This window comes from Natator depressus, chromosome 1 (assembly GCF_965152275.1).
Source record: "Natator depressus isolate rNatDep1 chromosome 1, rNatDep2.hap1, whole genome shotgun sequence".
Taxonomy (NCBI): domain Eukaryota; kingdom Metazoa; phylum Chordata; order Testudines; family Cheloniidae; genus Natator; species Natator depressus.
In genome coordinates this window covers 240,234,953-240,255,190 of record NC_134234.1, presented here as the reverse complement: position 1 = coordinate 240,255,190, position 20,238 = coordinate 240,234,953, and the positions used below count along the sequence as shown (strand labels likewise).

The 20,238-nt window shown below is 47.1% G+C and overlaps 1 protein-coding gene across 3 annotated transcripts in view; it reads right to left on the bottom strand.

Annotated features, from left to right (window-relative positions):
- Nucleotides 1–779: 779 nt before the first annotated feature.
- Nucleotides 780–20,238, bottom strand: part of LOC141977609 (sodium- and chloride-dependent GABA transporter 2) — a 59,891-nt gene continuing 40,432 nt past the window's right edge. For 2 of the 3 annotated variants that reach the window (XM_074939149.1, XM_074939141.1), the window contains 8 exons: nucleotides 12,130–12,233; nucleotides 7,892–8,016; nucleotides 7,088–7,200; nucleotides 6,064–6,201; nucleotides 4,423–4,525; nucleotides 3,876–3,976; nucleotides 2,846–3,016; nucleotides 781–1,261 (listed from right to left, as the gene is read on the bottom strand). In XM_074939149.1, coding sequence (XP_074795250.1) covers nucleotides 1,142–1,261; nucleotides 2,846–3,016; nucleotides 3,876–3,976; nucleotides 4,423–4,525; nucleotides 6,064–6,201; nucleotides 7,088–7,200; nucleotides 7,892–8,016; nucleotides 12,130–12,233 — 975 coding nt within the window. In that variant the 3' untranslated portion in view covers nucleotides 781–1,141. Of the gene's footprint in view, nucleotides 1,262–2,845; nucleotides 3,017–3,875; nucleotides 3,977–4,422; nucleotides 4,526–6,063; nucleotides 6,202–7,087; nucleotides 7,201–7,891; nucleotides 8,017–12,129; nucleotides 12,234–20,238 lie in introns of all 3 variants that reach the window. The other variant, XM_074939150.1, reaches the window with a different exon arrangement.

Below are 20,238 nucleotides of genomic sequence, written 5' to 3'. Positions count from 1 at the left end.
GCATCTGTGTGGCCCTCCTTGGGATGGTTGTTATAGGTTGGATGTAAGTGCCGCCCTTCCTTTAAGATAATTGTAAGAAACATTTAAGCTCCTATATGGAGCCAGGTAGCTGAAACAGAGGCCTCCATCCGCAACACAGGCACAAGGCATTTGTGGGTGGATAGGTTTTGCTGGGTATTGTTTTGAGAAGGTTTGTGTGTCTGTGGAAGAGAGGCAAAAAGGCAGAGAAGTAGGGAGAATCACAGCAAAGACAGAGTCAAGATAAGCACTGGGAATGTGGCCCTGAACAAAAGCTGAGAGAGTTTTGGGCTAAGTGCTGACGAGAGGCTTGGAACTGAGAGTAAAGACACAATCTCTTATTTAATTCCTACTGTGGTCAGAGAAACTGGACTTTGTACATTCCTTGTAAATAAACAGGAATGCCTGACTCCATCATCGGTTTATCCTAATAACTATTTGGGTCAAAAAGGAGTAACAGTATATAATATTTCTCTAATTCTGGGAGGTGAGTGAGGGGAAGTCATAACTAATTCGGTGTGGACTTTCCTCTTTAGACTAGCCACACACCCCCCATCACCATCTGGGACTTGGCTTCTTGGGCCACCAGAATACCCATCACCCCTGCCCAGAGAGGTGGTCCTGGTAGATTGGACTCCATGTAGTTCTGGAATCAAGCAGCACCTCTAGGAGCAAGGACTCCTGGTGTGGAGGGGAGAGTTCCCTTACAAAAAAAACACAAGAGACAAAACTGAGGCAGATCCACTCAGGACTGATAAGATAAAGGATTTAATGGAATGAATGGAGAGGTCCTCAAAGTCTATGTCGGAGAATAGCCTCTGTGACGCTTTGACCGTCTCCACTCCAGGGCTGAGTCTCTCCTGTCCCACCCACTGGAGCGCTGGGGACTCTCAGCTGTTTGAATCAGCTCCTGTGTGTGCTCCCCAGGAGACAATTAAGGTGCATCGCTGACTCCACACTGTCCCTGGAGACTCTTCTATGGCAGCCCCTGCTGAGCCCATCAAATCCTCCAGCGGAAGAGAGATGAGCTCACAAGTCCTGCTCCCCTCAGCAAGTGGAATATCCTTGAGTCATCCGACAGTTAGAAGGGATGTATCAAACAATCCGGGGGGCCACGGTGGCCCTAACAATGGGACTCTAGCTCTGTCAGCATCAGGAGGCCAGGTCTGGTGGAAGGAAGGGGCTGCCCCGCACGCAGACTGAAAGGTAAATCCTCATCTGGGCAGACCAACTGGCGGAATCTCTGAAAGACAAAGTAGGATGTTGAACAAGAATGAAGGGATGGATCCGGCTCACCCACAGCCTCCTCCCTAAAACCTCACCCCCACCAAACAGCCCCTTTCTAAGTAGCCTTCCAGCAAGGGCAGCATGGAGGGGAGAGGCAGGGAGGAATTTGGTAATCATGGCTGTGGACTGCATTTGGCCTGAGGCCTGCACTTGGTCTCCTACCAGCACTTCCCACAAAGTGGTTTTCCTACGGCATTTGACAAGTGATGGAGAGCCAATAACTGCGAGCAGTCATGAGCTGGAGCCGGTTCGCACCAGTTCGCTGGTCGCAGGACAACCGGTTCTAAAAGGGCTTCTAAATTTAACAACCGGCCAAAAGTGGCCCTGGAGCACCCACGGGGAAAATTTGGTGGGTGCAGAGCCCCCACCGGCAGCTCCCCTCCCCGCCCCCAGCCCCAGCTCACCTCCACTCTGCTAGTTACGCTCCACCCCGCTCTGCTTCTCCACCCCACCCCTGGCTTCCTGCAAATCAGCTGTTCGTGCAGGAAGCCTGGGAGGGCTGAGAAGCAGGCGGTGGCTTCGTGCTCAGGCCCAGAGAGGTGGAGGTGAGCTGGGGCGGGGAGCGGTTCCCCTGCGGGCCCCCGGGTTACCTGCTGTGGCACGGACAGCCCTCCTCGCACCCCCCACCCCAGCTCCCCTCCTCTCTGCCTCCCTGGGCCTGAGCGCGAAGCCGCCACTTGCTTCTCAGCCCTCCCAGGCTTCCCATGCGAACTGCTGATTTGCAGGAAGCCGGGGGTGGGGGGGTGGAGAAGCAGAGCGGGGCAGCGCGTTCAGGGGAGGAGGCGGAGCAGAGGTGAGCTGAGGGCGGGCACAGGGCAGGAGCTGTCGGTGGGGGCTCTGCACCCATCAAATTTTCCCCGTGGGGACTCCAGCGCCAGAGCACCCATGGAGTCAGTGCCTAAGGCACCACTTTTGATGTGATCAGTGGGGGTAGCAGCTGCTCCCCCTGCTCCCCCACTAGCTACGCTACCCCACCCCTAGGAGCCAGAGGGACCTGTCCGATGCTTCCCGGGAGCCACCCCAGGTAAGCACCGCTGGGACTCCCCACCTCGCCCCCCGGCCGGTCCCTCTGGCTCTTAGAGGCAGGGTGGGCACCCACTACTGTGGCCCACAAGACCCTCCTGCCCAGTTCTGGGGGCAGTCAGGGGAGGGGGATGGATGGGGCAGGGGTCCCTGAGATGGGGGCATCAAGGAACATAGGAGGTTGGATGGGGCAGGAGTCCCGGGGGGCGGGCCACGACCCCCTTGTGGGGTGAGGAGGGAACCAGTTGTTAAGATTTTGGCAGCTCATCACTGACTGCAAGGCACAGGAAGGCAGCTAGTTCTGCGTAGCCCTCCAGCCAGCTTGAATTCAATAAAGCCACTAATTCTTTAAAGTAATAGACTGAGCTTCAGTAACTTAAGTCTACGCTCCTGTTTATTAACCCACAACACACCAATCACACCTCAAGAGGCTGTCACTTCAATATGCCAGTGACCTGTAAGGCCCTCCATCAGCCCCTGTGTGGCCCAGATCCCACTCCCGAAGCAGCAGACTCACCTCTCTCAGGGAGCCCTTGATCATGGAGAGTTTGTAGACAATCCAGAGAGGGATGCAGACCATAGATGAGAGGGCCAGCAGCCAGCCCAGGGTGTCTCCCCACCAGGGGTACACGTACTTCTTGTTGTAGGTCAGAGGGGTATATTTAATCAGAGAAAACAGGAAGGTAGCCTGGGGAGATGGAAGAAGCCAAGAAGAGAGGAAGGGGGGAAGCAATGCCATTAGCCAACATGATCTGCCTTCTGACTTCTGACCCGCAGCAGGACTTCCTTGGGATAGACAGCCCGCAAGGGGCAACAATCAGAGCATCCATCAGACCCACTTTGGCGCTGCTGCCCCTTCAATTATTGTTTGTTATCTCAGCCAAGAGCTCTTCTGAGCAGGTGATCTATTCCCTCCCCCAGTTATTCCATCCCCACTCACGGATGTCCATGGTGATCAGATAGACCACACACAGCAGCAGGGTTAAAGCCTTTGGCTTCCAAACCACAGGCCACTTGAGCTAAAGCGGGAGTCTACTCACGAGGGGTATATCTACATGGCCAGCAGAAACCTGCGGCAGCCAGTCTCAGAGCCTGGGTCTACAGATTCAGGCTCATTTGATAACATGAGAAATAGCTGTGCATATGTTCAGGACTGGCCTGGAGTTCAGGTTCTGAGGCAGAGCCTGAGCTCCACCCCAAGTGTCTAATAGCTTTTTTTAGCTGCATAGCATGAGCCTGCATCTGCAGACCCTGGCTCTGAGACTTGCTGCCACGGGTTTCTGCTGGCCGTGGAGATGTACCAGAGCTGCCAGTAGCAATAGGGTTCTTACCTTCTATGGATCAGCTGCTGGAGGACAACGTGATGGCCACACAGAGCCAGTGAGCCATTACAACCTTGCCCGCTCCATGGAAAAGTGCTTACTACCTACTCAATATGTCCCCAACACAGTGGCCCCAGAGCTAGCCATTTCCCCCACTCCCACAACAACCTAAACCAGCCCCACTCCTCTCTCAGACCCCCAGACCAAAGGCCTCCAAGCTCTCACCATGCAGACAGCTGGCGTGATGAAGAGCCAACAGTATTTGATAATAGGCCATGGCCTGTAACCAATCATGTCTTCAATGTTATCATAGAAACGATCAGCACCTGAGAAAGACAGGGAAGGAGAGCCTGTTAATAAAAGGGAACAAGAGTAACAGGGTCTGCATGGCCCAGAGAGGATACTGAGTGACAGGAAGACCCATGTGGAGAGGAGGGAGCTCAGAAATGGGGCATTATGGGTAATACAGATAAGCGCAAACAAGGGAAATTTGTTAGGGTCACAGACTTCCTTGCTGGCATGAGGCAGCTTCTCCAGCTAGCTCCCCCAGGGCTCTGCTGTCAGAAAGCTCCCACCATCTAAGTCCCAGGGCACTGAAGTGAGGACATGTTGTGTTACTGTCTGTAAAAGGTTCCAATGTACCAGGTTTACTAAGGGGATCTGGGCCTGGTGCTCTTGGGGATAACAGAGAGACCAGTCCCAGTGAGTGGACAAGAGTCCACAAAGGGATTCGGAGTCAGTGAAAGCCGCTGGCCGCCAGGCCCATACTCACCATACACCCAGGCAATACAAAGTGTTTCAAAGATGGCAACGAAGAGCAGGCACATGCCGCTGGCAGCATAGTAATCGAAGAGCTGGAAGATGTACATCCCACCCTGGGAGGGGCCAAACAGGAAGAAGAAATCTAACTAAGGGACAGGTCAAGCCGTTCAGCTAGAGAAAGAACCAACTCAGGTCTTTGGCACCTTCCTGCCCCCCCCTCTCCTGGCAGAGCCTGATGACAAGCATTCCCCTTATAAGCCCAACCTGGTCAAAACCCGGATCAGCACTGGGGACATCTGTGGAAATACTGTTCTCCCCAGATCCCATCCCTGCTCTCTCTGCAGCCTGTCATTTCCAGGAGAGGATAAGTCATTGTTAGGGTGACCAGATAGCAAGCGTGAAAAATTGAAACAGGGTGTGTGGGGGGGGGCGGTAATAGGAGCCCATATTTTTAAAAGCCCCAAATATCGGGACTGTCCCTGTAAACTCGGGACATCTGGTCACCCTAGTCACTGTCCAGGAGCGCAGGGTTATTTTTAGGACAATCTGAAAAAATAAGGCCGGTAGCGGGAAATGGGAAGAGAGACCCAGAGGCCAATCTCGCTGATGTTCAAAAATCAACCCAGACTCCAAATTTGCACCCAGATACAACTGAGTGCAATTTTGCAGGCACAAATCATTGGGGACCCAAATTTTAGCTGGCTTAGTTGCCTAATTCTACAGGTGCTGCTACAACACGGGCCTGCAATTAATTCCAGGCGCAAAACTGCAGGTGCAAAATCAGGGGCAGACTTTCAAAAATCAGGTCCAGAGAGAGAGAGAGAGAAACACACACAGGAGTCACCTCCTCCCACTGCCAAAAAGGGAACCTGGTCCCAATTCTGATCTCAGACCAATTTTCACACCAGCGGAATTCTATTCACTTCCATGGGGCTAATCCCAGTTTACGCAAATGGACGTGAGGTCAGAACCAGGCCCAGCAGCTAGCTGTACACATAGTGCTCATGAGGGTCCCATCAAGTAGGGAAGAAAGGGATAAAGACGCTCCAATTGCCTTCAAATGAGACAGGGGTAGGGCTTGGTTTGCATGAAACTCTGAAAAGTTCTGACCTCCAAAACACTCTCTCACAGGCCAGCACAGAGCAATGGTCCATGAGAGTTTAGGACAGGCAATGAAAACTGCAATATCCAGTTGAAAGAATTTTTGGCGAGGCAGAATGTAAAACGCTGCACTGGAATTGGGCCACATCACTGCAGAGCAGCTCTTGTAAAATACACCCCGGAATCCTTACTGACCACTCGGGCCAGGGCTTCACTTTAAAACCCGCCCCAGAACTGGCAACTCCAACTGCACAGTGCCCACTAGTACCATGCTGAGAAAGAGGCCAGAGCACCACATACTGAATCAGTAACACCACTGTCTGCAGCACCTGGGGTGCGCCTTAGAGGTCTCCCATCTGAGCACTGACCCTACACTGCTTCGCTTAGGAGAGCACAGACTACAGCCCCAGGTGGAATTGCTCCTAATCCAGCCATAGGGTCTAGAGTCCTCTTTCTGCCCAGAGGAATTTCAGTCAGACGTGACCAGAGCACCCCTCAGACTGTGAGCTACAGGAGGATGGACGGAGGGACTCCTGTCTCTGAGCTCTACCTCTGTGAGCATGACCAGTCCTACAAGGTAGGAGAGGATGGAGACAAGCAAGATGAGGGTCTCACGGCGGTTTTGCTTCCGGAAGATGGTGGGGTACATGTCAACAACAGCTGTCACCAGGCTCTCCACACAGACGAACTAGGAAGAAGAAAATTCACACACCTGTCAGCACGCTCCTACTATGCCAGCTGGCTGGTCTTCACTGCACCACGGCCTCTACCTCACAGGACAGGTTTCCCTCAGCCAGGAGATGCTGCACACATTCAACATTGAGAGCTAGCCCCAGCCATGCCACGGCTGTCCTGGGAACTTCCATTGGCGTCCATGCCTCAATCCCTTACTAAGGACGTGCTGCTGGAAACCAGTGCCAGGCCATTTCCCAATCCCTCACTAGGCATGCTGCTGAAATCATGGCTCTGACTCCAGAAGGTACTGCTGGAAACCAGCATCATGGTTCACAGGACATCTGCTCAGACCCTTTCCCACACAACCACACAATGGGCTGCAGCTCTTCCCTATGCTGTATGGGCTGGATGGAAGGAGGAAGCTCGCATGGAGCATGACATTTTTTATTATCATAGCTCACAAATGCTCCAGGTGACAATGGGGCCCCATTGTGCCAGGCACTGGACAAACACATAATGGGACAGCTCCTGCGCCAGAGAGTTTACGCTCCAAATAGACCAGACAGGCAATTGAGGTGAAGTGACTGGCCCAAGGTCACACAGCAGGTCAGTAGCAGAACTGGGAATAGAACCCAGATCACCTGAATCCCCATCAAGTGCCCTGTCCACTTGGCCCATCTGTATGTCTGAGCCCATACTAGATTAAATGAGAGCTGACTGGATGCAGGGGCGCTCTACTCTGTCTAGACAGGGGAACGTGCTTTGCTACCTCAGAACTTGTACCCAGGTCTTTCCCTCACCACCTGGCCATTTATCAAGTGGAATGTATTAGCTGTCAGTTTGAAGGGAAGCTGGTCAGACAAGAAGGAAGCACTCGTGTCTTGTCTGTGCGTCTGTACCTGGCTGTCCAGTCCCAGCAGAACAACCATCAGGAAGAAGCAGCAGGCCCAGAGTGGGGAGAAAGGCAGCATGACAACAGCTCGAGGATATGCGATAAATGCCAGGCCAGGCCCTGTGAGAAGAGGGTCATTTATAGAAGATGGTAGGGGCCAAATTTAGAAGCCATCAGCTGCATCATCGCCCTGCCAGACTGTGAGGAAGAGGCCACCAAAGCAGAATCAGGGAGACTAGCAGCTCAGAACTGGTCTATGGCACCCACCCATCTGCAAAACACACCCCACCTTCCCCAGTAAATTCACTCCTGGCACTAGGAATCACCATTCAAGAAACAGTGGCTCCATTGCTGGGTGAGGAAGATCAGAGGAACCAGAGCAGGCTACGGCTTTACTGCCAGGAGTGGGGGCAGACAAGCCACAGCAGGCTGTGGGCTCCACCTCCATGGCTAGGGCTGGGAGTTGGTGGATTGTTAATGTCCATGCAGAGCAAACAGATCTTAAGGTTTCATGCCAAAGATCCACACGCCGTAACCAGAAGAGCTGAGTTGACCCTTCTGGGATTTGAACCTGGAGTTGCAATTAATCTCATTTCACTGTGGTTCATTGTACATCTTAGGAGGTCAGCACCTTTGGGACACCCCTCAGTCACTCTGTTCTCTGCTCTGCTCTCTTAACAGGAGCTCTTTTGTCAGAGGCAATGCAGAAAAGGAATCCAGGGTCAGTGTCAGGCGACCAGAGATTGCCCCACATTAGCAATGGCCCACCCTATCCTGCACTCTGCTCTTCCTGCACACCGAGCCTACTCACCTGACTCAGCTACCTCAGAAATAGGCACGCCTTGTTCCTGCGCCATAAAGCCCAAGATGGAAAAGATTGCAAAGCCAGCCACAAAACTCGTACCACTGTTCAAAAAACACAGCGCAATGCAGTCCCTGGGAAGGAGAAAAGACGAACATCAGTGTGGGGGAACCAGCCAGCCAATCAGAAAAGAGCATCAGCATGGCAGGGGAGGGGGAGAAGCCAATCAAAAACAAGCATCAGTGAGACACAGCAGCCAATGAGATGAAAGCGCCCACATAGAAACATGCACATACATCTATATTAATAATTTCTGTGCAGATGTTTGAGCAGATGTCTTGACAGTGTGCGGCTGTGGATTCATCTGGGGATAAATATAGGACATGTGCATCTTCACATCATAACACTGATGCTGCTTCTTCATCCCACATACTGACAGCCTCATAATGTCACAAAATAAAGCCTAAAATAAATTCAGAACTCTTTATTTATTAACGTCAACCTGTCTCTCTCTATCTCAGGTACAGCTGGCCCTCCATTACTACAGTGTCCGTGTCCCTAACAATCTTTATTTATCCTCAACACCCTTGTGAGGTCGGTATTCTGTTCATTTTATAAATGGGGAATGGAGGCACATAGAGACTAAGCAACTTGCCCAAAGTCATACAGTGAGTCTGCAACAGAACAGGGAATGGAACCCAGGTCTCCCATATCCCAGACTAGCACCCTAACCACCAGGCCATCCTACTTCTTATAGCAATTGCCATACAGAATCAGACCAGTGTATCCTATCTAATGTACTTGTGGATAGTCTCATTACTTATAAAAATGCCTGATTTTTTTTTTAACCCTAGTAAACTTCTGCCCCCAAGAATATCTTGCAGCAATGAGTTCCACGTTACTCACATTAGGGTTTTTGCAATTTTGTTGTATCAATTTTAAATTCATTGCCTTTCAGTGCCATTGGCTGTCCCCTGGTTATGAGACATGGTAAAGAGAAGCACCCAATTCACTTCCTCTAAACTATTCATTTTGTATACCTCTATCATGTCTTCTTTTATTCATCAAATCTTTAAACTAAACAATCCCAATCTTTTCAGTCTCCCTTCATACTCAAGTCTCCCCAGGCCTCTAGTCATTCTCACGGTCTCTGAAGCACTATGTTTCTGTTTTACCTTTTAGAGATGAAGAGAACAGAACTGAACACTACATTCCAGGAAAGGCCATACATTGATTTCTATTAATGTATGGAATTTAATATATTCAGTATTATCATCTATCCATTCTTTACATAATTTGTAGCCAAGAATTCAAGACATTAAGTATATTTAGGATATAGAGGTGAAATGTAAGTATTAGTTAACGTCGTAACACAGGGCCTATAGGCCTGTAAGATATTCAGTTTAGTGACATAAGGCCTTAGTCCTGAAACAGGTTGGCATACCTAGTTGACTGACAGATAAAGGTGTACCAGCAAAGGGGATGATTACAGTAAAAGATGTGTTAAGTGCTGATGGCCTGGAAACTATGCAGCAATAGATTGAAAAACAGGTTGCAATGAGCCAGTTAACACTGCAAGACGCCCAATAGTGACATTTTGGGGGATTCTTTAATAACCTCAAGTTGCTATAGTAACTCATTAACACAGATGTTAATGAGAATAAAGGGAAATAGCCTATAGGAAATTGGGAATCTCTAAATTAGTGGGATGTGGAAGTATAAAAAAGGGATTGAATCCCTTATGCATATATATATATGGGCCTTAGTAGGCGTAAGCATAATTCAGGATAAATGGGTGTTGACTGGCTTGAGTGCTTTGGAGGGACACATATGGGAAGATACCAGGATGACAACTCCAGGTGACTATGATGGTGATGAAGATGACCACTGACACTCCAGGGTCTGCCAAAAGGAGATGTGATGCTAGTCAAAGGGCTAAACACTTTGCACTCTTTCTGCTATTGTATTTCAGTGTTTGTGGGATTGGTTTATCTTTTCAGTGGATTTGTTAATAAAGGGACTTGTGATAAATTGCAATTGTTTCTCATGTGCTTCTAGGGTCTCTGATTCTAACGGGACTGATAATAGCAGCCCTCTGGAGACTGAACCTATATTGACCACTATGTGCTAACAGATTAATAAATAATATGAATGAATCCATCCATCAATAAGCTAATCAAGCTAATGATGGATTTGCTTTTCAGACCCCCTGCACAATGAGTAGTTGTCTTCACTGATCCATCCACAACACCACCCAGCTGTTTTTCCAGAGAAGTTACAGTTAATTTAGGACACACAAGGTGAGAATAGTGCAAATTATTCATTTCTACACAAATTACTTTGCATATGTCAACATTGAACAGTATCTGCCATCACACTGGTCAATCACCTGGCTTGGTTATGTCCCTCTGACGTTCCTCACCATCTTCTCTAGCTTTGACTGACCTAAATCATCTCTCTGTCCACCCCATTTTCCAAATCGTTAATGACTACATGGAACAACACTGGTCCTGGTAAGGATCTATGGGGCATCCTGCTGTTATTTTTTTTGCCACGTTGAAAATTGACCGTTTATTTCTATGTAAGCCCCAGGCTTGCAGAATGTAGGACAGACCCATGTGAAATAGAACTACCTAGGAAAAAGGATGGTATGAAGGACTGGCACCAGAATAAAGAGCTATTCATCTACTACAGCTCAGCAGCAAAGGAATGTTGTTACTATTTGATCGCTAGATGGTTAAAAGGCTTGTATGGAACACCATCACTTTCTACTTCAAAGGCACTTTCCATCTGAGACTATCAAAGTTCTTTACAACTTTGTTGTGATGTAGGTAATTGTCATTATCTCCATTTTACAGGTAGGGAAATGGAGACACAGATAGATTGCCTGTGTTACCAGGGTCACACAGTAGGTCAGCAGCAGAGCCAGGAAAAGAATCCAGGTCTTCCTGTACCATGCCTCAACCACAAATCCTTTGTTCCTTCCTCTGCCATCCTTCTTCCCCTCAAATGAAATGGGGGCTCTCAGTCCAGTTCTCACTGGACAGGTGTCCACGCCACTACAGCTGGCAGTGAACCTTATTTTAAGGGGAGAAGAGACTGCGGCACTGGAGCGTAAGCTCCTCAGGGCACAGCACAGCCCAGGTCTTTAGCTTTTAGAGAGGCACCATGCAAACCTACAGGGGTCACAATAACAACAAACAAAATTATAATATATTTAAAGAAAAGAAATCCCAGTTTAAAGAGTAGTTTAACTGACAAAGTAGGTGGGACTTGTCTGGATATAAACTCAATGCCCCAGTTCCTCCCACTTCGTACAATTCATCTGGATACCGTGCTGACCGATAAACGTCACATCAAGATAAAAAGGTGTTCTGATTGGTGAGTGGGCAGCTTTCTGGGGCTGCACGAGCCTTTCACCGCTGGAGACATGGTTCCAAATGCTGGAAGCATCTAATGTGAAAATGACTTTGCTCTCACATTCTTCCCCACCTGCACACCTCACAAGACTATCAGACAACTTGGTACAATTTAATAGAATTGCCAGTTTCTGTTCAAGGATAGCTCAGCACTAACTAGAACAGCAGGGGGAAGGCTGCATGTTAGGAGTCAGATGCATTGGCAAGACTGAATGTGGTTTCCAGGACTGGAATGCCCATGGTTGCTATAGGACAGGAGTGAGGTTTAGTGAGAAGTTGTGTGAGGGACAAGGACTGCAATAGCAAAGAGAATTGCAAGGTTAGGATTGACTGGAACGGCAGAGCTTCGGGGGAAAGACTCAAATCAACTGCTTCCAGCAAATCATGTGTGTGTGTTCTAAATCCATTCACAAGCCTTTGTAAAGGGGAGAATGGTTCTGCTTAACGGCATCATAAGCAGAATTCTGCCTCAGAGCTTTTAAAGGGTTACAATGTGAGCAAGCGGCAAGCTCAGCAGGGGAAGGAGGACCTCTCACCTGTGAAGCGACTGGGAAACTACTGAAGTTCTTCCTGGGGACAGATCATGGAGGATTCGGTTTCAGAAACATGGCAGGAGAAATTGGTTTTCAAGTAAAGCAGCAACTGGCAAGAGCACGCTTCTGCCTCAAGAGGAAAGAGAGCAGGAGGCACTTCCTCAAAATGAACCTGGTCAGCTGTCTCCTTTGGCAGAGCCCTCTGCTATCTGCAAGGGCTCAGTGGCATTCAGGGAGGAAAATGGGCAACAGTGGGAGTAGGGGTCCCTGAACAATAGAATCTCATCCCGATTACCTGTAACAGTTGTTGTGGTACTTGTTGTAGCTACCCAAGGCTGTCAGGCACCCCAGGCAAATGGCATAAGAGAAGAAGATCTGCGTGCCTGCGTCCATCCACACCTGCAAGGAAAAGACAAACGCAGCTGAGGCAGCGAAAAGGCCAACATGGCAGGCAGCTACACAGATTCCAGAAAGTGAGGAGAGACAGCTGGGTTCAGAGGCCAAAGGGCTGACTGAACCAGCATGAACAGTGACTGAGAAAAATTAAACATGGAGTATGCAGATAAGCATGCTCTAGGACAGAATGTCTAGATACAGCTGGGTTCTAGAACTGCATGTACAGGATCTCCTAAATTCTAGAGCATGGTCAAAGCACCCACTGGTGTTTAGAGTCACATGTGTGGGAATTCCAGGGACCTTGTAAGGATTCTGATTTTTCCCTTAGAGCAACCTACAAGACTTTGTGGCTGTAAGAGCTCTCCAAATAGCAACAGGAGATCAGATGCCACAGAGGAGAGTCCAACTGCTGGAGCTAAAGGAGACTCTCCATTTGCCGTTAGTTTAGAAGCTAACACACAGTTTGGCAGTTCTGATTCCATCCACTAGAGGGCAATGCTAAACACACAGACTGGCAATTTATTATAGTATTACTTGGCTCTGAGGCTTGATATTAAGATTCAAACCCTTAAAAACAAATTCATGAAAAAAGTTACTTGAAACTATTACAATAAAAAGTTACTAAAAGAGGAAACAGGAGAGAGATTTTAGTCCCTGTCAGAATTCATGAGGTCCATTTGAACTACATTGCAATCACTGTCAAGGACATGTCTGAGTGTTCTAAGGAAGTCACATCATATGTATCTCAATGCCACCTTTAATCTAAAAGCCTAGCTTTGTGCAATCACTGATACCATTCACATTCATTCAAAAGGCTTTGTTATAGCTTGATGTAGAGACAAGCTAAAGGAGAAGTTAATGAGGAAGGAAATAATAATGATTATTAATAACACCGCCTGTTTTATACCACCTTTCGCCTTTAGCACTCAGGGAGGCAGTGAAAAACAGGATAGGAAGAAGAAGGAAGTCGGTCTTAGCTAACAACACTGCACAAGAGTTCACTGGGTTATTTACAAAAAAAAGAAGGCCTGATCCAAAGCTTATTAAAGTCACTGAAAGACTCCCATTGACTTCAGTGGGCTTTGAATTAGACCCTTCTCTCTCAGGCAACAAGAAAGATGGTCCCCTCCTGCATCTTCCAGGGGCACAGCTGAACTCTCTCTCACAACACTGACTTTTGGGCAAGCCCACCCTATATGCCCCAAATCACCTCTCTCTGTACTTGCTCCAACAAAAGGGATAACTCCATTCTCTCTCTTTTGCACAAGTCCTCCGATGAAAGGCAAGCAAGCCCAATGTAGAATATCAGGGTAGGTATTCAGATCGAAGGTGCGGTTGAATTGTTTCTTTCCCAGAACTCTTCTCGTTCATCCATTTGTATTTCTTTCTCCCAGGCTATTGTGTGTGTCAGTGTTGATTTGATTCAATTGTCATTGGTGGTTTGGGTTTGTATTTTTTTAATCTTACTCCCATGTCAATGTGCATTGTAACGGGATGCTGTGATGCCTTTCCCTGTTGTTTTCTAGAGGAAAATCTGTTCTAGCTCATTAGGCAGCTGCATTAAATGTTTTTCCCCCAATCACCATAAAGTAGCAAAATTGGTAAGGATGGTAGAAAAGGCAGAGCCCTTATGTTACACTTTCTTTTGATTTCTTCCACAGACTGTTTCCCTTCTGTAAGGGATCCAGCCAAAATTTTCAATCCATCCTCCATCAAAGACAGTGGAAAGACTCCCAGAGATTTCATTGGGTGTTATGTCAGAGGTCTATGATCTGTGAGGCCAGAGGGAACAGAAAATGAAGTTTGCCTGGAGATACCAGGCATGCAGAGGGTTAAAAATGAATCACCCTTGCTATTGTGTAGGATATTGTCTTTTGGCAATTTAAGATGAACAGATCCCAGTTTAATCAGGTCAAGGCTTGTCTACATGGGGAAAATCAGGCAAGTTCATCCAAATTAATTTTCAAAGTAGATTAGTTAAACTGCATTTAACTTGTGCGGATGCTCTTATTCAGAATTAAAGTGCCCTTAATTCGATTTAGTTTGTGAATTAAGATACATTTAATTAATGGGTTTTAATGTGGTTTAACTAATCCACTTTAACTTCAAAACTTTAGTTAATTTGGATTAATTTTTCTGAGTGCCTCCATGTAGGCAAGCCCATAGCATTTTATTTTGGATGTCCAGTGTTAGAACTTTGGTTACCATAAGAGCTCAGTTTGAACCCTACCAACTCACCGTATTGGTTGCATTTTTTAAAAATTCAGCCAGCCAACAAGACTATTGATTGCACAATAGAGATCAAAGGAGACCTCTTGCACAGGTACGACTACTTCTAGTTCATCATGAAAGGTGCCTCTCTATACCTGATCCAGAGCTATCCTGAGAACAATATTTCTTGTTGGATTACACATATCAGGAGTTACTTTAACAAAACAAAACAACCCTCTCTCTAGCTGAGTTCTCTCTCCCACAAAGTCTTGGAAGAAATACATTTTTTCAAAAAAAAAATTCCTTCTGCATGTCTGAAAAATTCCTTGTCATTTATTAAGTTTATGATAGTTGGTCATGACCTTTCGCCAGATAACAAAAATTAATTTGAATCAGATTTTTTTAATTTAAATTGGATTTTTTTATTTAAATTATAATAAATTGTTCTTTTGAAAAATAAACCTGTTTAAAATGAAATCTGAATTTAGTAGAAAAGATACTAACGCTGAAACATATTACAAAATAAATATGCTGAATCCATGAACCTCTATCAAAAACTTTGCTTTAAAAGATGCTTTTCTATATAAAGAAAGAATCAGGGGGGATATATCTAACTTTGGAGATCAAGCTTTATAAATACAGCACAATAGGTCATGTACTATATTAAGGGCTTGATCGTGTGGGGGACCCAGGGGTTATTGGGTTCAAGAGATTGGTAAAGCCATCACAGGTGCTGGGACCCTGTCTGTGACTCCAGGAGACATCATCCTTTATCTCATCAGGCTCTTCCACTGAGCCCACTTTGGTGGGCTCATACTTGTATTTCTCATAGCTTCTCCCTAGCTGAACAATGATTGGCTCAGTTCTCAAATTACGAATATTTATGACTTCATCCACCATGGAAACATACTCTCCAGCTCATGGAAGAACACTGAAGTTTACATATCCAAAACATTTAAGGTTGATTTAATTAAAATAAATTTTATATGCGGTTTTGTGCATGTAATTAAATTCCAGTTACCATCCTAATGCAGCTTGACATAAATCATGAGCAAAAAGTTAATTAGCTAGTAAACGAGAAATATTGTCGTCATGAATAGGTCGGAATATGAACAACAGGCTGCTCGGCAGCTCTCCAACACCACTTTCTACAAGCCATTACCCTCTGATCCCACTGAGGGTTACCAAAAGAAACTACAGCATTTGCTCAAGAAACTCCCTGAAAAAGCACAAGATCAAATCCGCACACACACACCCCTGGAACCCCAACCTGGGATATTCTATCTACTACCCAAGATCCATAAACCTGGAAATCCTGGGCGCCCCATCATCTCAGGCATTGGCACCGTGACAGCAGAATTGTCTGGCTATGTAGACTCCCTCCTCAGGCCCTACGCTACCAGCACTCCCAGCTACCTTCGAGACACCACTGACTTCCTGAGGAAACTACAATTCATCGGTGATCTTCCTGATAACACCATCCTGGCCACTATGGATGTAGAAGCCCTCTACACCAACATTCCACACAAAGATGGACTACAAGCCGTCAAGACCACTATCCCTGATAATGCCACAGCTAACCTGGTGGCTGAACTTTGTGACTTTGTCCTTACCCATAACTATTTTACATTTGGGGACAATGTATACCTTCAGATCAGCAGCACTGCTATGGGTACCCGCATGGCCCCACAGTATGCCAACATTTTTATGGCTGACTTAGAACAACGCTTCCTCAGCTCTCGTCCCCTAATGCCCCTACTCTACTTGCGCTATATTGATGACATCTTTATCATCTGGACCCATGGAAAAGAAGCCCTTGAGGAATTCCACCATGATTTCAACAATTTCCATCCCACCATCAACCTCAGCCTGATCCAGTCCACACAAGAGATCCACTTCCTGGACACTACAGTGCTAATAAACAATGGTCACAAACACCACCCTATACAGAAACCTACTGACCGCTATTCCTACCTACATGCCTCCAGCTTTCACCCTGACCACACCACACGATCCATTGTCTACAGCCAAGCTCTGCGATACAACCACATTTGCTCCAACCACTCAGACAGAGAAACACCTACAAGATCTCTATCAAGCATTCTTACAACTACAATACCCACCTGCAGAAGTGAAGAAACAGATTAATAGAGCCAGAAGAGTTCCCAGAAGTCACCTGCTATAGGACAGGCCTAACAAAGAAAATAACAGCACGCCACTAGCCGTCACCTTCAGCCCCCAACTAAAACCCCTCCAACGCATTATCAAGGATCTACAACCTATCCTGAAGGATGACCCAACACTCTCACAAATCTTGGGAGACAGGCCAGTCCTTGCCTACAGACAGCCCCCCAACCTGAAGCAAATACTCACCAGTAACCACATACCACACAACAGAACCACTAACCCAGGAACCTATCCTTGCAACAAAGCCCGTTGCCCACTGTGTCCACATATCTGTTCAGGGGACACCATCACAGGGCCTAACAACATCAGCCGCACTATCAGAGGCTCGTTCACCTGCACATCTACCAATGTGATATATGCCATCATGTGCCAGCAATGCCCCTCTGCCATGTACATTCCTCAAACTGGACAGTCTCTATGTAAAAGAATAAATGGACACAATTCAGATGTCAAGAATTATAACATTCATAAACCAGTCGGAGAACACTTCAATCTCTCTGGTCATGCGATTACAAGACATGAAAGTTGCGATATTACAACAGAAAAACTTCAAATCCAGACTCCAGCGAGAGACTGCTGAACTGGAATTCATTTGCAAATTGGATACAATTAACTTAGGCTTGAATAGAGACTGGGAGTGGCTAAGTCATTATGCAAGGTAATCTATTTCCCCTTGTTTTTTCCTACCCCGCCTCTTCCTCAGACATTCTTGTTAAACCCTGGATTTGTGCTGGAAATGGCCCATCTTGATCATCATACACATTGTAAGGAGAGTCATCACTTTACATAAGCTATTACCAGCAGGAGAGTGGGGTGGGGGGAGAGAAAAACCTTTTGTAATGATAATCACCCATTTTTTCATGGTTTGTGTGTATAAAAACATCTTCTGTACTTTCCACAGTATGCATCCGATGAAGTGAGCTGTAGCTCACGAAAGCTTATGCTCAAATAAATTGGTTAGTCTCTAAGGTGCCACAAGTACTCCTTTTCTTTTTGCAAATACAGACTAACACGGCTGTTACTCTGAAACCTGAGAAATATATCATTCACCATTTTCTAACATACTTAAAAATATAGAATAAGAATCTGAAAATATTAAGCTATATAATTGCTTAAATAAATGTATATAGTTACAGTGTACCATCCTAGGTAGCAAAAATATGTACCAAATCTAGTGTAAAGCTCTTAAAATATGATGATTTACAACTAAATAATGGTTAGACCAACCAATGAGAATACACCTGTCTTTAGCAAACAACTGAAGTACAAATGAAATAGCCAATTAACATTGCTGATTTAAATTGAGGCTTCCACTTCATTTAAATCAATCCACCTAAGAGAACCTGACTGCCGGTGAAAGAGCTCTTTGTACCCAATTTAAGAGGGTACAGCTCTTCCTTGGACTTCAGTCCCAAGGAGAATGGTACCCTTTATCTTGGTGTTCAGAATTCTCCAACCCCCTGCCCACCTGGATATTAATTTGTTTATTGGATGTAGTCTTCTAAATGATCCAGTTCATTTAATTCATTTTCCTTCTATGCTTTATTTATTCCTGTTCACCAAAGTAACCTCCCACTCTGTTTTCAACTTGAGCCTCCAACATCTGAGATGCAGTTCGTCAGAAAGGTTATAACCTATTAGAGGGCACTTCCTCGCTTACTTGTCCCAGCTATGTTTGATTTATTATAAGTACTGGAATTTAATAATATTTTGCACTGAAATAGTGCCTCCATTTGGAATATCTCAAAGCACTTTACAAATAACAAAAGGAGCTGTCTCAGAGCAAAATGCTATTACCATCCAATGCACAGGTAACCCCCACTCGGCATTTGCCAGCTGCCGGAACTCTGGGCTGAGCCTCTAGAGCAGTGGTGAGCAACCTACAGCCCATCAGGGTAATCTGCTGGCGGGCCATGAGACAGTTTGTTTACATTGACCATCCGCAGGCACGGCCGCCTGGAGCTCCCAGTGGCCGCAGTTCGCCGTTCCTGGCCAATGGAAGCTGTGGGAAGCGGCAGCCAGCACATCCCTGTGGTCCACGTCGCTTCCCGCAGCTCCCATTCTCTGGGACCAGCGAACCACGGCCACTGGGAGCTACAGGCGGCCATGCCTGCGGACGGTCAATGTAAACAGTCTCGCAGCCCACCAGCAGATTACCCTGCATGCGGCCCTCAGACCGCAGGTTGCCCACCACTGCTCTAGAGGGTCTGACCCTATGGACTACAACAATCATGGCTACCAGAGTCCTCTGACAGCACAGGGATGGCCATGGTTGGACATGGGACTTTGGAAGAGGAGGGACAGGGCCCTGAAATGGCACCGAGCATTCTCTCTCTCTCAGGTGCTTGGCTGGCTGGTTCTTGCTCACATGCTCAGGGTCTATAACTGAAAGCCATATGTGGAGTTGGAAAGGAATTTTTCCCCTAGTCAGATTGGCAGGGACCTCAGGGTGTTTTCGCCTCCCTCTGCAGCATGTGACTGCTGGTCACTTGCCAGGATTATCTGGGTACATCTCACAATCATTTCCCTGCCATTGCAGGGGCCTCAGGCACTGGTGCACCTTGGTCCCTCTATTCTCTACCCATGGCACATCATAGTCTAGACTCTTGTGGGGCTGTAAAACTTTGGTCTAATTTCATTTGTTCAGGTGCTAGGTAGTGTTGGTGGCCTGTAATATGCAGGAGGTCAGACTAGATAATCCAGTGGGCCCTTCTGGCCTTAAACTCTATGGCTACATCTACACATATGGTAACGTGTAGAGTACGTGCACTGCACGCACACCTAGCACAAGTATAAAGATCAGAGTAGATGGGGAGGCACTGCTTAGACAAGCAGAGTAAAGACATGCTAGAACCTCAGGGTACGTACCCAACATGGATCTCCACACAACTGAGCAGTGCCTCTCACATCTATACTGCTATTTTTAGCCTGCTGCTAGAGCCTTTCCCTGCATCCACATTGCAGAATGACAGGGCTCAGACCCAAGTCACAGTGGGACTCAGGCTCTGACCCACCAGGGTCCTAGGACATGGGTCCTGAGTGCTTGCTGACCTGAGTCAGACTGATGTGTGTGTGGACAGAAGGGGGGCTTGGGTTCAAACCTGAGTCAGAACCTCTGGTTAGTGCGCAGCGTGGACATACCTGTAAGGGCCAAGATCCTGGGGCTAGCCAGCCCTGTTTAATTAGGCCTGCCTTGCCACATCTGTGCTGAGTATAGGACTTAAAAAGAGAGGAAACCCAACAGTTAGGGGCTGGCTGCTGAGGGGAACAGTTGAGCTGGGTTGTGGCTGGAGTGCAGAGGTACAGGAGTGGAACTAACCACTCTTAACGTGCCCCTGGAACAAGGGGCCAGGCTCCAGGGCCAGTGATCCACACAAGGAACAAGGAGCTGAAGAGGAACCCAAGAGAGAGGAGAGGCTCAAGCCCTGAGAGGGTCAAAAGATGTTTTGATAGTGTTAAATTTGTTTGTTCTAGTGAGAGGTCCAGAGAGAAGCCCTGGGACCTGCTACTCTGCTAAAGAAGAGTGTGATTCTTTGGAAAGACTTTGCTGCCAGCGAAGGGACTTTGGTGATACCAGCTTGGGGACTTGGATACCCCACAAAGGGATTGA